The sequence below is a fragment of the Aulonocara stuartgranti genome (genome assembly GCF_965226115.1).
Source record: "Aulonocara stuartgranti genome assembly, chromosome: 2".
NCBI classification, from domain to species: Eukaryota; Metazoa; Chordata; class Actinopteri; order Cichliformes; family Cichlidae; genus Aulonocara; species Aulonocara stuartgranti.
Genome location: NC_138940.1, coordinates 23,987,587 through 24,005,448, shown reverse-complemented (window position 1 = coordinate 24,005,448; position 17,862 = coordinate 23,987,587). Strand labels below are relative to the sequence as shown.

Here is a 17,862-nt window from a genome sequence, read left to right as displayed (position 1 = left end):
CCTGTAAAAAGCGGGTTTTAAGATGTAGGCATTCGTCATGCTATTGTCATTAGCATGCTGCCCATATTGAATTAACCTCTAAACGAGGCCTGAACAGTAGCGTCGCTGATTGTGATGAGTGTTTTCCTCCTGGAGGGAAAATCATAAAGTAATGCTTCCTGTCCGCAGTGTCAGCTTCCCACTAGAGATGTGACCCTGCACCCGGTCACAATTCACACAGACATCAGCCAGATAATGACATCGCTTTCACTGACAGGCTGTCGCTCACATGCCCCTGCAAGAATCCTCACAAACCAACACACACTTAAATGAACCTATGCAGGCATGCACTTGTGCATGCTTGGAAAAAACAAACAAACATAAAAAACAAAAACGAGGTCATACGAGCATGGTCCCGGTTATGAATCATCGGAATGATTTGCAAGTCTAATAACCAGTTTCATAAGACCTGCCTGTTATTTTCTGAAATAAATTTCAGTTTCTCATCTTCCGCCTGCGTGTTAAAGCAAATACATCAAGGCTACTAAAACGCTGGATGATTGCATGTCACTTTGCTTTCATTTATCTGCAAAGCATCTATTACCGTCATGTTGTCAAGTCGGTGCAAACGGCACGGGGGAGAAAAGCCAACAGATGGGCTTTTTAGAATTCACAGATGTAGGATTTTTGGGACAGTTTGTTGAGGATAAACCCCTCGTTCCCCCCTCGCTCTTATCTTATCGTAAACGTCCTAAATTACGTTAACTTCTTAACACCAGGAAACACAGTATTTCACCGTGTCAACATATAGGCTCAGGTTTCACTCGATAATGATCGCATCGGAGCTCGCATGCTGCTTTTTCTGCACTCTGCAGAGCATTTGAAAAACAGATAGTGCTGTCAAAGTTAACAACTCGCTGCCTTATCCAGAAACAATCAGCCTAAGTTTACATAGTCGGAATTTCGCGTTGAAAGAAGATAGTTTATTTAGCAAACCTGTTGCGGCATGCACTTGCGGAAACAGGTGTAGACCTGCTAGCTTGTCCGCTTGCTGCTCCTCATTTTTTTAAAGAGGAGGTGGGTGTGAGCACGTTTCCTTGCGTGGCACATTCATTAACCCGGTATCTGGCTAATCTCTTTGCTAATTCGTTTGGTTCTCCAAGTGCTCCTGTGTATTAATATCCTCTCTGTGCTGCCGCTCATGGGATGTAGTAGGAGCGTAGCCATGGCGATGATTGTGTCATTATTTTGCAGTCAGATGAGTGATATCTCAGAGGGCTCTAGCCGAGTTGTCCTGGCCAGTTGAGAGGAGCTGATTAGAATTGCAAATGGCCGCCAAGTGTTGTGTTTATTGTGTGTCTCAATATTGGAGACAATCAGGCGAATCAAAGCCCTCAGCTGGAGAGATGGGACTGAGGCACGGTGGGCCTCTCTGGTTGGCACCACGTCCTCAGATTTGCTCCCTCCTCCCCGCCTCCCCTCTTTTTTTTTTCCCCCCCTTCTCTCTGGTGCCCTCTCTCTCGGTTGACTCTGTCGTGTCTGTGTGTGTGTATATGTCCTGAAGTACATGGTCACAGCTGGAGAAAGGGAAGGAGAACGACACTAAATCCAGCACACTCAATCATCTGTAGTGTGGCGGTCCCTCTCACGCAGCTGAGAAATATTAAACACGCTCTATGATAATGAAAGCGCCCGCGACAGGCATAAATATCAGAGGCAAAGTGCGGAAGGATTAAAACGTCGTGTACGTTTGCTCATAATGCAAATTTGTCATTGATTTCATGGCTTCCTGAATCGTCAGAAACAGAATTATCAGCTATTCATCAGTGGGAATTCTCTCTCTCTTATTATTATTATTTTTTCTTTTTCCGATGCCTGCCTCTGATGAGGAATGGCTGCACATATTAAGGGGTCGGGTAGAATACTCAAATACCTGCATGCAGTACTCTTGTCAAGCCCTGCAAATGGAGCCTGTTGGCAGAGCGCCCTAGTTACGGCTGGGTGACAGAGTGCGGTCCAAAGTGCCCTAAACACACATTTTCTCCGCAAATCACTTGTGAATTGTTCTTCCTCAACGATAGGCCATTACCCCGATATTGACTCACTGTTTGTACAAGATTCGGAGAAATCCATCTGAAAGCCATCCAGTGCTGTTGGGTGAGACGGGAAGCGGTGGTTTTTAGCTCTCTGTGTAATTCACTCTGTCAGCTGCATACAGAGAGGCCTATCTTCTCTTGTTTCGCTACTGTTGGCTTTTAAAGAATGTGTAAGTATATATGCACATGTGAGAATGTGTGTGTTCACAACCCTGTTCAAACAACCGGATGATTCCTCGGGTCATACGTGCTTCTCATATAACGCCAGTCGCAACAGGCATGTGCAAAGCCCAGGTACGGGCATGCACAGTGAGCAGGTATTGCTATGGGGAAATGACTGTTAAATTTAAGTTTTATTGCACCACACACATACTTTTTTAGTGATCGCTGCTGGAGGCAAAATGGAAAATAAGGTTTTCAGGAATGTGTCCACACTCTAAGATAAACCCCGAGACGTTCACTGGGAGACTTTTATCGTGACTCGCGAACAAAGAGCGAAGACCGGCAGCCTTCATAAGACTCGCATGTCCAATTTGATATGATCAAGAGTCACCGGCCTTGAAAGGCAACAGCCAGTGCCTGTGAGAGGCAGCAGCTCATGGCCTGTTTAGACAGAGATGTGTGTCATTGAGCTTGACACGCGGTTGATGAGAGATCCTTAGAATTGTGTGTGCGTGTTTGTGGAAGGAGAAAAGAGAGACCGGGTGAGTGTGTGTCAGATCGCCGACGTGGTTGTTTGTGAGTGTGTGAAACTAAGGAGGGAGTTCATGAGGTGACATCTCGTCAGCTGTTTGACTTTCCCAGTTTCCCAGGGAAGCAGTTTCAAGAACAATGCAGAAGAAAAACCACCAACCACCGACAATTGAAATGCCACAAAGAAAAAGAAGAAGAAGAAGAAAAAAAACCCCGGTGCTGTTTGTTGGTGACTGAATTATTGCCGTTCTTCGAGATTGGAGACGGAGGGGGAAATGTGTGAGTGACTGCACAGTGCTTGTAGCAGACACATATCACCTACCGGACTCCTCTACCCATCCATCTCCCAGCACTCCTCACAATAGCAGGAATACATTAAAAAAAGAGTAAGTCAGGATGGAAGGGGACACAAGATAAATATTGTGTTAGTATTTTTCCTCCCTCTCCCGTGCAATTGTCTTTCACACTGACAGATGAACAATGGAAGTATTTTGAACTTTGCTGCGTGCTATCTTTTACTTCTGGGTTCAGAGCTGCGCTGTCAAAGCCAGACGTGTTCTGGCAGAGATTGATTGATTCGCTTTCTGTGCACCATGTCTTCCCTTTGTTCTTCCAGGAAGGCTTTGGTGTCTTTCCAGTATTCCAGATTTTCTGTAGCTGTGTCATATTAACACCTGTTAACAACATACAGGCTTATAAAATATAGATGTAGCTCCCCTTTGATCGTAAAGAGCTGCTGTAAAGTTCAACCTGCATGCGGTTCATTTCTGTATTCTATAGAGGCAAACTCAAATCTTTCTATAAGACCCCAACTCTGGAAGTCTTAATATGTTATTACATTAGGGCAGATTAATTTAAGAACTATTTGACCTTTTGGAATATATAATTATTTTTTACATTAATTAAGCAAGCATCAAAGTGAACATCAGGCTTGTTTCCCATATGGGAAAGAAATAGGAAAAAGTTATAAAAGACTTGCATCAGATTTGGCTTGCTTCATATAGTGAATCATATAAGGCCACTTTCTCATTACTTTTGTATACTATTTTAGGAAGTATCCAAAACATACAAGTTTCATTTATATAATTTTTCTAAGGATCTTATATCTGTTCTCACTCTTTTATGCTTTTCATACAAGTTTCACACAAGACAGATACAAACTTTATAAGATTTATATATATCTTTTCCATATGGGTTAAGTTAGCATAAGACTGGAAATTGAGAAAAATGGTTTGTCCGGCTTTGTCCTATGTGAAAAAATTAATTAAAATATACCTGTAATTCTTACAAATGATCAGGTCTCATTTTTATATAGAACACTAAATACAGTTTTAAAATGATATCATGTCTTTTCACATTCACAACTTGATGCTATGTTAAGCTAACCTTTTGGGAAGCAAATAAACAAAATTTTGAAAAAGTCAAGTAATCCTTCAGAAGAAAGAGCACAAGTCTTAATATATTATCACATTATGGCAGATTCATTTAGGAACTGTTTGACCTTTTGGAATATATAATCACCTGCTCTTTCTTGCTAAGAATTATGATAAAGACTATGCTATTTATGAAGCTAGCAAGCAAGCATAAGCAAATTATCACAATATATCTCATTTTATATGACACAAACTGAAGTGAAAATGTCATGTTATTTTTTGGTATTCAAAAGCTTTATGCTAGGTTGAGCTAACCATTTTTAGAAGCAAGCGTTAAAGTGTTTAATGAAAAAGAATAGAAATCAAGAGAATTAGCTATTCTGCCCTATGTCACAAATTAACTTAAATGGACCTTTAGGTCTTAAAAACTATCATATTCCATTTTTATATGACACAAACTGGAGAGTAAAACCAAAATGTTTTCTTATTGTACTAATAACTTTATGCTAGGTTAAGCTAGCCTTTTGGAAAACAAGCAAGTATCAATGTAGCTTACTTTAAACAGAGAAATTACTTACTTTTGTCACATAGGACAGAGCAGGGTAACCTAAATGCACCTTAAGGTCTTAGAAATGATCATATCTCATGTTTATAAACTGAAGTATTAAAGTGACATGTTCTCTTATGACGTTTAGAACTTTATGCTAGGTTAAGCTAGCCTTTTGGGAAGCAAATAAACAAAATTCTCAAAATGTCAAGCTATCCCTCAGAGGAAAAACCACATTAGTAATGGGTGTCCAGTGTGTTTTGGTGATTTGATTTGATTCCCAGATGTGTGGGTGCCAGAATATTTCTAAACCGGGCAGCTGCACTTCATCACGGTGTTTCTAAGAGCCACTTTTATTAGAAGCACAAGTTTGGAAAATTAGCAACAAACCATATCCAGACCCTCATCCTCAATAAGCTTTTTTACTTGCTTCATTATTCAGTCTAAAACTGAGATCCCTCAAGTAATTTTAACCATGCTGAGATAGGAGGGCAATTGTTAGCAATTGAATTTAACCATGACTGGCTGTATCTGAGCTGAACAGAAATTAAATAACTTTTTAACGTTTTAGTGTGTGTGTGTGTGTGTGTGTGTGCGTGTGTGTGTTGGATGTGTTTATTAGTGCATGTGACTGAGCAGCAATTCTTTTTTTTAATGAAAATGTTTTCTAAGGGCTTATTGATGGGGTTAGAGATACCAAGCACAAAAAGGCCTCTGGTAGCATGCTTGCAAGCTGTGTGGGTTTGATAATGGTTATGTTTTTTTTTTCTTTCCCCTGGTTTCTTCCTGTGCTCCCTTAAGTGGGAGTGAAACCCAGTCGTGGTGAGGGTGAGGGATGCTATTGTTCGTCTGGGAGGTTCTCCTGATTTCTCCCCCTTTTCAGTCTGCTCGGCACTGATTGTAGCCTCGCATCCCGGTCCAGCTCTCGACTCTCTGCCCTGCGGCAGCTCGTCCTCGGGGATCCTTCTCTCTGTGATCGTCCAGCAGCCCACACCTCATTTACACGCACATTCATCGCAAACTTTGGCTCAATCGGGGCGTCTGGCACACAGGCCTGCTCACCGTCACCCACTCAGGCCTGCACGGACACATGTATAATCTGCACACAGCCACACAAGCACATATACAGTGAGTTTGGGCCAGGCGGGTTTGGCTGTGACTGTAGACTGGGCCTGTGGAGAGATCTTTACGGAGCATGCAGAGCCCATCTGTGGCTGCTCCTCAGTGATGGGAGGCAGCTGGCTGTGTGTGTGTGTGTGTGTGTGTGTGTGTGTGTGTGTGTGTGTGTGTGTGTGTGTGTGTGTGTGTGTGTGTGTGTGTGTCTGTGTGTGTTGTGTTGTGGCCAGGAAAGGGGCTAGGGGAGAGGAAAGAGCCTTGTGTGTGTTTGGGTCACAGAGCAACCTCAGAATGAGGGCTAAACTCAGGCTGAAACTGACCCAATGTCTCTCAAGCCGAGCCAAATCTCTTCTCTTCTCTTCTCTTCTCTTCTCTTCTCTTCTCTTCTCTTCTCTTCTCTTCTCTTCTCTTCAGCCCTCCAGCTGGAAGAGCTCAATCCCCGAGCTGAAGAATGAATAAGTGGAGGCCCAGAGAGCAACAGTCTGGGCCTTCTCTTGCTGTCAGCGATACCGTGGATGCTGTTCAATCACGCCGCATACACCCATGCTCGCTTAACTCCCCTGCTCTTAGGGAGGGATGGGCTCAGCTCCGACAGAAACCACAGAGGCCATAAGAAGAAACAGATTATGCTCTTTCTCCTCCCTAATGACTTCTGACACTCCTCTCGCTCAACAGTGCTCTTCAGCTTGTTCGTCTGGAAACAACGTCCACTTCTGTCCTACTTGTGGCAAGGCCATCTGGGCATCATCTTGTTAGCTCATTACAGCCGCTGATGGTGTTATGCTAGCCCTTCATGTGACAGTGATAGAGGGCAAGCATACGGGGCTCGTTTTTGAACACGAGGGGTGTGTGCGCTTGCGTTGGAGCTCATCCGTTTGCCACTGTTATGAGCCACGCTGGATGGGATCTGATCTGCTCTGCATGCCAGCCTGTTGACTGAGCTAACTAAAGCTAGTGTCGTGTTTGTGTGTTTCTGTGAGAAAGAGAGAGAAAAAGGAAGCCTGTGTTCACACATACAAAAGCAGTTCTCTGCAGGGTGGAATTCAGGATATTCTGTCTGTCTTTTTTTTTTGCCTCTGACATCGTCATTTATGTCCCTCTAATGGGGACAGCCCGGAGGGAAAATACCAAGCTTTCTACTTTTCAGCAAGTCACTGTTGCCAAGTCTGGCCTACAGTGCAGCTTGGACCGGAGTTTATAGTTTATCCAATATCGCTACCCTCTGGCTAGTTTGTTGTTCTTTTTCTATAATAAGGGTCAAATCCTTCCTGCTTTACTAAACAGTTCTGGGGCCAGATGGACCTTGTTTTTCTTAATTTCAGGATGCTTGTGTTTGCTCATGTGTCTTTATGTGTGTGTGTGGGGCCTGGGTGAGCATTGGAGGCGACTTGTTTACTGTGCTTGACATGTGAGGAAATCTGTGTGTGTACACTGCGGGGCGTGTGTTTATGCGCGTGTGTTTATAGTCAGGCCTCCCTAAGAACATCTGCCCCCGCGACAGCCTGACAGAAGCCAGCTATGTATACAACCGATCGGGGTCGGGCTGCGGGCTACAAGCGCAACCCTGCGACCAGCTCACCTTCTCGAAGCTTCGGACCGGTTTGGGGTCTGGTTCTGTCGTCGTTCACGTGAATTAGTGGCAAAACTCTCTTTGGCCTGAAACGACCATGCGGCGTGCCGCCACATTAAGAGCGAAGCCATTTCAGAACCTGCTATTTGAATGTTTTCATTGCGAGGCCGAGCAAGCAGTTGGCTGCACCTAGAGGGAAATGAAAGGCCAAAGCAGTCCCTGGTAGCAGGCAATTATTTAATATTGATTGACTTGAATGAGAACAGGACGCATTTGTACCCTGTGATTACACAAAACATAGACTGCCTCGAGTGAATGAATCTGTTGTAAATCCCTGCCGCCGCACACTATCTTACACAAGCGCTCAACCACAATGCTCTTTGCATAACACGGCTTTGTGTTCTTTGCAGACTTAAGCATAACTGTGTCACACGGGTGCTTTACTGCAGGGAGACTCTAGTATGTTTGAGCGGCAAACTTATGGAGTATTGATTGAAATGTTAGGAAATGTCTCACGCCGTATGGAAAGTGTAATCTCTAATAATAGGTGGGGGGTGGGGGCGGCCATGCTGATTGTGTGGATAATGCAGAGAGAGAAGAAGTAATTGGTGAGGGAACAGATCTCCTGGTGTGATAATTACCACGCTGATATCAGGGGGAATTGAATACCTGTTGTCGTTTGTGGAGAGCGTGCATATGTTTGTTATTTTACATGATTTTATGTATTGTAAAGGCTGAAGAGAACGAGAGAGTAATTATGCGCCCAGCTGCAAAATCGAGACATTAAGAGAAGAGCCGGTGCCTGCATCTGGGGCCTGGCACGGAGGAATTAACTGTGTATACGTCGCAGAAATGTAATTGATTTTAATTGATATGTATGGCATGTTCGAGCTGCTGCTCAGGAGGAACAAATCAATTTGACACCATTCTGTTGATATGAGCCGTCTCTGCCCATTTCTCTCTCAGTTCCTGTGCCTCGGGTCCATTCATTCAGCGGCCAAGGCTGCCTGCCAGCGCAACGCTCGGGGCAGAGGCTCGGGCTGACTGGACGGGGGTGGAGAACATGGCGGTGGTGGGGGGAGATTGAGGCTCTGTAAGGGGTTTTGAGTGGGCCTTAGTGTAGGCGGTGTTTTATATGAAAGTCGGTGAGGGCAGGGTGCTTGAATAGGGGTGGCTGGGAAGGCCTAGGATGCACCCCACAGTGCTTTTGTGTGCTCTCACATCCGTGTGTGTGTGTGTGTGTGTGCGCATATGGGAAGGTGGGTGGGGGGTGTAGCATATTTGAGATCATGTGCTCATATTCACCAGTGGAATGTAAAAAGAAAAGGGTGGGAGGGTGGGGGGTTCTCCTCTCTTTTTGCTTCGTTGTTTTCTGTTCCCTCTCCACCACAGCGTAGGTATGTTTGCATAAGCTCTTTACAGGATTCAGCATGCTGTGGAGCCATCCAGATGAAACAAAACCAACCTCATTTGGTTGTTTTGAAAATGATTCTCTTTATTTTGCTTGGTTCAGGCAGATCCACCTCGTTTGACATGAGGGGAATAAAGGCTCTCTCACGTTCAGGGTCATTTCCCAGAAACATTATTTGTATCTGCACAGCTCTTCCTCTGTGCGCTCAACCTTCTTTCATCAACAGGTCTTAAAAAGTCTCCAGACAACATGAATGAAAGATGCAATTCACCCCCACCCCACCGCCAACCCCCTTTTTTCCCTTTTCGACCTCCTCAAAAGTACAATAATCTTCAGTCACTCGTCTCCTCCTCTTCATTGCGTGGCTGTGTGTAGCACCGGAGTGGTGCTGATTAAGCCAACAGAGAGACAAACAGGAGACAAAGTCCCAGCCCACCAGTTTAGTTTCACATCCTGGACTGGAGCTGGGCCGCAGCTTGCCAAGTGGAGGGCTTTTAAACTGGGCTAAACACTAATTGCTGCCCTATTTCTTTTATGTTGCTTCTTTCCCATCTGCGATGGCGCTTCCAGACCTCCACAGCAGCCAGAGCCTCATTATAGCAGACAGTTAACAAAGGCTGGGAAACAGAAGCGGAGAATTCACTTAGGATAGCTATCTAACTGCCAACTAGGAGGCCTGCTTGGAAAATTGAATCAATGACAGGGGCCGGCTCGCGATGAAATCCTTCAGGGATATTAAGATATTAAGATTTTTTGGAAATCTTAATTATTCATCTAAATGGTTGCGGCTCGCTTTGATAACGGAATAAATGGCCTGTAAAAGCGAGGAGTCCAGTGTGAGGCTACTCGTTTTAGTTGCTAGCCAGACTTTTAAATGTTTGAATCAGAACATTTGATCAAAAAAAACCCAAAAATTGCCAACAATTTACCTACAAAGAAAACAGAAACTGCAAGCTACTTGTTGAGTGAAACAAACAGCAGTGTAATCATGATGTTTGCCTCCTCTTTCTCCTTTCCCCCCCTGCTCTGTGGTTTCATGCTTGTTTTTCTGTAGGTGTGTGTGTGTGTGTGTGTGTGTGTGTGTGTGTGTGTGTGTGTGTAGAGAGAGAAGCGAGGGGGAGGATGGAGAAAGGGGTGGTGGTGGTGATGAGGGAAAATCGGAATGAGGGAAATGTTGAGGAGGTGAATGAGAGGGAAGGATAAAGCAATGGGGAATGAGATTGTGGAGTAGAAATAGAGGGGGCTGGGGGGGTAGATGGAGGAATAGCAAGAAGGTGGGGAGGGGAGGGGTGGTCAGTAACAAAGCCTAATGTTGCCATGGAAACTTGTTTATGCCTCACTGATGCATCTTGTAGATCCAATTAGAGACTGATTGTGTCTGTGTCTTCATAGACGTACGCACGTGTAACTGGGCACAGCGCACACACACACGCACATGCATGAAAACATATGGATGCACGCATACACACAAGTGCACGAGCACACAAGCGCATGCAAATTGTTGCTGCTGAAAATGGGCAGATTGTCGGGAGACGTAGGACAAAAGGATACCCCGAGTTCCCTCTCTCTTATCGGCCCTTGAATTTGCACAACCCCTCCCCTCAACCTCCACCCCAATGAGCCTCAGACAATGGCGGCCAAATAACGTCTCACCCGCTTCCAAGCGTTGTATAAGACCCCCCCCCCCCCCCCCCCACATACCCACCATCCCACACATGCTTTCATGACATCATATTCAGCCGGGCTGACAGAGAGGATTTCGACCACTTTGCATGTCTCTTATCTTATATCTCATATCTCTTTTGTGAATGAACTCATATGTTTGGTAATGACCCTGTCTGAGATGAATGGCCATGAATGTTAATCCAATCATGTTAATTTTCATGGGGGGGGGGGGGGGGGGGGGGGGTTCTTCTGAAGATTGAAGACTTTTTAAAAGATCATTTCTTACAATGGGTGGGTGTTTGCCAGCGTTTAACATCATCAGAGGAAGAAGATTGGTGATCACGCAGCACCACCGCCGTTGCCGCTGCCTCCCCCCAATAAGCTCGACCACACTCGCGCACTTACACTATCAGGCATCAGTTCTCTACTTTCATCCGGGGCTGTCTGAGGAGTCAGTTATTTACTGGTGAAATGATGTGTGTGACGATGAAATGAGGGGCTGTAGATAAGGTGAGATTACACTGTGAAGGGTAAAAAAAAAAGAGGGAAGAGACTGTGAGAGAGAGGGGGGGACAGAGAGGGGCCCAACCCCTGATGTCTTGTTAAAACACAAGGGATCAGAAAAAACAACAAATGCATCGCGCGTTGCTAAATCCTGCTTAAATCCGCTGGCATGGGCAGATCTAGCAGATAGCCCTGCTGCTGTGCTCGCTGTCTGCGCCCATGACACACGCACGCACACACACAGACACGTACACGTACATAAACACACCCGTGGTCAGTCCGGCTGTCTGGGTTAATGCTTGGCTAACTGGGACAGCAGAGTTGAACCATGTTGACATTTTAAGCCTCAAACAAGTCCAGAACAATGATTCAGCCCGTCCAGCCCCCACCCCACATCAGACTGCAACCTCAGCCCATTTTTCTGACCGCACATACACACACACACAGGCAGGCGTGCATAAACATACACACCACTGCCCAAACATACTGCTTAGTACTTGGCGTGTCCCCTCCGCCTCCTCTCTTCACATACACTTACAGACAAACACACACTGGGTCTCCTCCTGTTCCCCACCTTTAGTGAATAAAGGAGAACAAGAGCTGATCTGATTGAGTTGGCAGCAGAGAGCGAGGTGGAGAGGTACAGTAAGGCCAGATGGATTATCTTAATCCTTCAGTAGATGATCACGGCAGAGGGGAAGATGAACCGGGAAGCTGTAAGCTCCCAGCAGACCCCTGGTACAATGTTTTCCTCCAGAGATGCAGGCTACTGAAGTAGATGCCATGTGAATACCACGCCGACAGGCTGGTATTATCCAAAACTCAAAAAATCTGAAATCATGAAGAAGCTTTTTTTCAAAAATGTGATGTAATCCGACCCGTACGGCCATTTCTGTGGCGGCCATTTTGTGTCAGGCCATCTTGTTTCCCTTCTCGCAAACTTTTGGTATGCTTTGATTCATATCCAAGTATGAGAAGGAACTTAAGGGGATTTGTGTGAAACACACTAATGCTGAACAATGTCAAGCTGCTATATGTAGTGTTTTTGCGGGGCTAAATTAACTGCACTCTGCCTAAAAGGCCATGCCAGACAAATCTAAACCCATAACTCCGACAGCTCAAAGTATTAAGGCTGTATAAACTGTTGCTGAATTATGCGGCTGCTTTTCCAGACTTAGTTTTTTATGTGTTTGTAACAATTTCTTTTCTTTTTCTCCCCCCCTCCCCACTCTCAGGTTTGTGGCTGGAAAAGGCCTGGTGATTTACCCCGACATCGGGGACAAGCTGGATATCATCTGTCCCAAAGCGGACCAAGGGACAGACTACGAATACTACAAGTTGTATCTGGTGAAGAGGGAGCAGGCGGAGAGCTGCAGTACAGTCCTCGATCCTAACGTCCTGGTCAATTGTAACAAACCCGAGAAGGACATCAAGTTCACCATCAAATTCCAGGAGTTCAGCCCCAACTACATGGGCTTGGAGTTCAAGAGGAACGTCAACTACTACATCACCTGTAAGTTTGTCGTGAAAGATGATTTATTGTTGATATTTAGCTTTTTAACCTTCATTTAACCGCAGAGGCCCGACTGAACGATCTGAGTAATAATCTCTGCTTCACACTCAGTTACACACAGTCACACCTGGGAGTTTCCTAGGAAAACTGCATTTTAATGGCCGCTGCAGCAGCACCACAGCAGCAGCTAGAGAGCAGAGCGGTATTAGGTGTTTAGGATGGAAATGTTCCATATCATTACGGGACCTTAAAGTGGCAACCTTGACTGACTGCTGAATGTTGGGTTTTTTATTTTTTACATTTTTGTGGTGGGAAAAATAGAATTTTCTGCAGTCGTCTAAAGTCACCGAGTAGATTTACTGCTGCTATTTAGTTCTGCGCTCAGGCACTGTTTCAATATTTCACTTAAAGTTTTCAGCCTGATTCTACTTTATTCTTTCAAACTGCTGTTTTACAGAGAACAACACAGCTATATTGCAGTTCCCACTAGATGCAGCGTTTTAGGTTTAAATATTGCTTTTTTGCTAAAACGTCAGTAATAAAATAAACACTTGTCTGTTTCTGTTTTACTGACCGCCAGCTGTCTTAAAAAAGCACAGGAAGCTGTTGACTTATTTATTCTAGCTTTTCCTCGAGCTCATACAGAAGAAAAGGCTTCAAATCTTTTGGAAATCTTTTTAAGCCTGAACATTACTGCCCTTGTTTGGTCTGAGATGACTGTGACAGTGACTTAATACACTGTTTTTAGTTTGTTTAGCTTTGAAGTTTATTATGTTGGACCTCAGTCTTTTATAACATGTATGTGTGTATATGTACTTTACATACGTGCATTTGTGTGCATATTATTATATTTAACCGCTGCTGATTGAAGTTAAATAAAAGTTAATTTAACACAACATAAACAATTAGAATGCAATTATATTATAATAATATGAGGTAATATTTCATTCCATTTCCTAAAAAATAAAAATAAAAAAGTACTATTTTTTCTTTTTTTTTCTACGTGATGGAAATGCAAAAATACAGTGCATTTGTTGCACTCTTATTTTATCGCTTCCACTAACTCGAGCGTACCTTTTCATCACCAGAGCGAAACGTTTCAGACAGATGGGCGTGCGATAATGCCAAATTTGTCACAGAGAGGCAGCTGAACATATATGGAGACTTCAGTTTGCAAAGATAAATAAATAGTGAACAGTTTGGGCTTAAATGTAGCTTTTCTTTTACGGAAATGTGTATTTTCTCTGTAATTAGTGCCAAAAGTAAAGTAAAACTGTAAAGCTATTTTTGGGAAATATTCTGGAAAATTATTAAGAAATTACAAACTTGTAGAATTAAAGTTTTTTGCCCTTCCATCTAATGTGTACTTTTACCATATTTTGTTTAGTAATAATGCTTGTGTAGTGTTAAATTTACTTACTAAAAAATTAAAGATTGTAGATTGTGCAAACTTTCCCCTACACATATTTTTTAGACACTGTCAAAATAAATTATTACTGCTTCCTTATTATAGGTGACTATTTTTGCAGTCACGCTGGAACAATAGCAGAGTCTTGCTCTCTGGTTGGCTTTAGGACAGATCTTTTAATTTGTAACCTCACTTGTCTGTCTATGAGTAAAGGACTTTTAGTAGAGGGTGTCAAAGGAACTGGGTCTGTCACTGTACTGGGTGGCGGTTGCTGCCTTTCACACAGATTCCTGCTCGTGTAATTTGATGCCGTAGTAATTACCTCAGAGTTAGCAATGGGTGTAAGAGCTGGAAGGAGTTCTCGTGGTTGGACTGCTCCTTTACGTACTATATTTTCCTTTAAGGATTGAGGCTCAGCAGGGGGAAAAAACTGATGGGACCGCATCTACCTCTAAACTTGGCTGTGTAAATCTGCTTCACCCAAGTGTCTGGTTGAGTAATTTAGCACTGAAGTAATGACCAGTGGTTTAACAGGTGGGGTCAGAGGAGCCGGAAAATCCAGAATCACAGCAGTGTCTGGTTCTTTGGTGGGTTTGAGGTCTTTCTCCTGGAGAATGTAGAAAACCTCAATCCTGTTACTCCGAACCCTGGAAAAAGGTTGACAGGGGGTGATTTAGAAACAAGTCAGACTTTTGGGATCTTGGGCTGAAACGTGCAATTTCAAAATGAACAGGACCATTTTAAACCTGATGGAATAGGAGAAGTTGTCCTGATAATCCTGGAAGATACCAATACCGGTCGGCCGCCTCCTCCTGCTTCTCTCTAAATACATCGAATGCCATGTTTTGGGATTTTAGAATCATTAGAATTGAAGCTGTTAGTAGTTGTGCATCAAATATAGCTTGCTAAAAATTCAGAGAATGGACTGTGGAGCATCTGGCCTTGAAACCTCATTTATTATTTGTATTTACCTGAAAAACTCACACCTGAAAAACCAGATATAAAGTGCACTTTTGACACATTTAAAAGATAAAATCATTACGAATTTAAAGCAACTATTATAGATCCTCTTTTGGTTTCTAGCCTTGCCAGCATGAGAAGAGGCTTGGCAACTCCAGTTTAAACTCTCAAAGCCTTCAAAGAGAAACGAAAACAGGGGTTTTATCTCAGGTACTTTACTTCATTGCAAACAGTTTAACATGTAGGGGCGGTTGGTTTGTATATGTCTTATTAACTCACTGTCCTTTTGCCGTCCTTCAACACAAGGATTATCATGTCTTCAACAGCATAGTTTCTGGCTGACGTTGGAGGAGTTCTATCACTGGTGCGATCTAAAAAAACATAAAGCATATGATTCACACTTAAATGCACTCTGATAAGACTGCAGCAGACATTCATTGTTAGTTTTGGCTTGGTGGTAACAGTAAATCTCACCTGACATCTTTTAACTGTTGATAAGCCAGCCGAGCTGCAGAGGCGTATCAAAAAAACAACATTAATTTGTTTTATTCGGGAAAGTCGAAAGACAACATGCATTTTTACTGTATATTATGTTTGTTTAGAACCACTCTTTAATGCTCTGCAGTCTGAAAGTCGACTAGGAAGAACTCTTGAAGCTCTTATTTGAACTGAGCTGTTTCTGTCATAAGCAGGAATCAGCACAGATGTGCATCAGAAGTTGCACCACCACCACCACGTGTTTACTGATATACACTGAGGTTTCAGAACGTCATCAAATGTCGTCTTTATCGTGGAAGGAGCTAATGATTTCAATCTGCAAAAAGATGAAACACTTGCTGTTTTTGTCTTTTTAATGGGATTCTGCACATGATAACATACTGAGCTAATAAAGGAAAATAAGGCCTTGTTTTGCTTACTTAGGCTCTAATTTTATCTTCTGTTAGTATTTATTTTTTTTAAGTTGTCTGACTTTAAAACATTTCTAAAATTAGACGCAGAGTTTTGCTTGATCTTGTCTCAGAAAACAGTCAGTCAAAGTCTTCATTGCATCTGTGATTTATTCTGAAACTATTAGAGATGACTCTGACATTAGAAACACACTGTCTAAACTCATGCAACAAGCTGCCGTATGCCAGAGGATGACTGGCACAATGAGAAATTACTGCAGGAAAACATGGACCCAGTACCAGTCTCCTCTAATGAGGCGTGATACATAACAGTGTTTTATCCAACACATAATTAATTTTTTTATATTTCCAAATATTCACAAAACACGATTAATCTCCTTATGTTACATTTTTCCCAAATAAGAACATAAGTCTTCCTTGCATGGTTTAACTGTATAAAATGTAACTTTGGGTATAAAACATCTCAAAAGTTCAGATGTGTAGATTTTAGTCTCACAAGTGGCTTCTGTTTTTTTCACACTCTCCACACACACAAATTAAATCGCACATATGTTTCTCTTTTCATGTGTAGCGGTTCAATCGATACTTGCGAACTCCCCCTCACAAACGGGGATGCAGAGAAGCATGAAGCTTGTGATGTTATCAAGGGACGTTTTTAGAGAGGGGTGGGCTGCTGTTGCAACGCATCTCGTGGACTTTTAGAAATATTTCTTTGAGCTTTATTACGCCCACATGTCTTGCAGATAACACCTTGGGCATTTTTTATTGTTATTTTTGGGCGTCTTCCTCCAAGTTTTGCTAACCAGCTGTTCGCAGAGCTTCTCCGCATATTGTCTTCATAAATATTAGAGCGAACTTTATTAATGGCGCATGCATCTCCGTGCATCTCGACTGCGGTTTGAGCGAACATCAGCTTTACTTTAGCTCGAATGAGCTTTTCTGCAACGTTCTCTTGTGTCTCTGCTCCGTAACAGCATTCCTGCTGATGTGTGTTTTTTTATGTAAGCATTAGGAGCACTTAACACTCTCTCCATAGTGTTTTCTCACAGAAGCAGTTGTAAATCCTTCACGGGGGAGTCTGGTCGTGCAGAATCCAGCCTGATGGTGGATCATTATTAGGCTCATATACTGTAACGTTTTCGTGTCAGCAGTAATCGGATGTAGTATTTGTCTTGGTATTATGGTAATGTTGTTGTCCTTTGCAACAGGAAAAGCTTGTTTTATTTATTCCACCGCAGCCTGTGCATACACCATGACACACTTCATCTATCATTTAGATAATGGCCATGTGTGGCTGGCGCATATGTGTGTGTGTGTGTGTGTGTGTGTGTTATGTGTGCATTTCCTTGAGGGAGCAAGAGAAGAGAGAATAAGCACCTGCATTGAACGCACCGCCTGCTTTACCTGTGCAGCAGTGCACTGTGTGTGTGTGTTTGTGTGTGTGTGTGTGTGTGTGTGTGTGTTGAGGCCCCCTTAGGCAAGCTTATCCCTGCCTAGAAGATGTGAGTAGGTTATCCCAGTGACTCTGTGGGAATGTGGTCCGGTCAGCCAGCAGAGCGGTGTAAATCTGCTCTGTGTATAATGACCTGGCTTATCTGCTCTGATTAACGGTCAGACGGGAAAGACACCGTTTGAGATCAGAAGAAGACGCACAGGGGAGTGGACATTCCACTCAATCTACTGGCAGTCTTTTTCTTGTCCACACCCGACCTCCAGTCTGACTCCGTGGCTCTGTTAGCCCCTTTATCATTCGCACACCCCCACTCCCATCCTTTACCTCGTCTCTTTCCGTGGGGCAGAATAAGCAACAAAAGGTTTGGGGTAAAGTAAGCACCAAATGGTGAGCGTGTGTGTGTTGACTCTGGTGATCACCACAGGGGATCCCGTCCACTCATCCCAGCCCCGTTCTTACAGGAGTCGTGGTGGGTTTAAAGGTCAAAATTCATGGCCAAGGGGTCACGGAAACACAGCAGGGGGGTCAGTAATGATAACCCTGCACTGATCTTAATCCCAGACCTTCAGTTCCCTCCATGCCAGCTATGTACACACACATACACATTCCCACCCCCCATCCAGGTGTAAAAGCGGACAAACTGGTTATATTTCATTGCGTTGTCTA

General features: G+C 43.6%; 1 protein-coding gene across 1 annotated transcript in view; it reads left to right on the top strand.

Moving 5' to 3' along the window:
- Positions 1–17,862, top strand: part of efnb1 (ephrin-B1) — a 56,941-nt gene that overhangs the window by 12,783 nt on the left and 26,296 nt on the right. Inside the window, exon 2 of the mRNA XM_082547334.1 lies at positions 12,190–12,467. Within this exon, the coding sequence (XP_082403460.1) occupies positions 12,190–12,467 (278 nt within the window). The remainder of the gene's footprint in view (positions 1–12,189; positions 12,468–17,862) is intronic.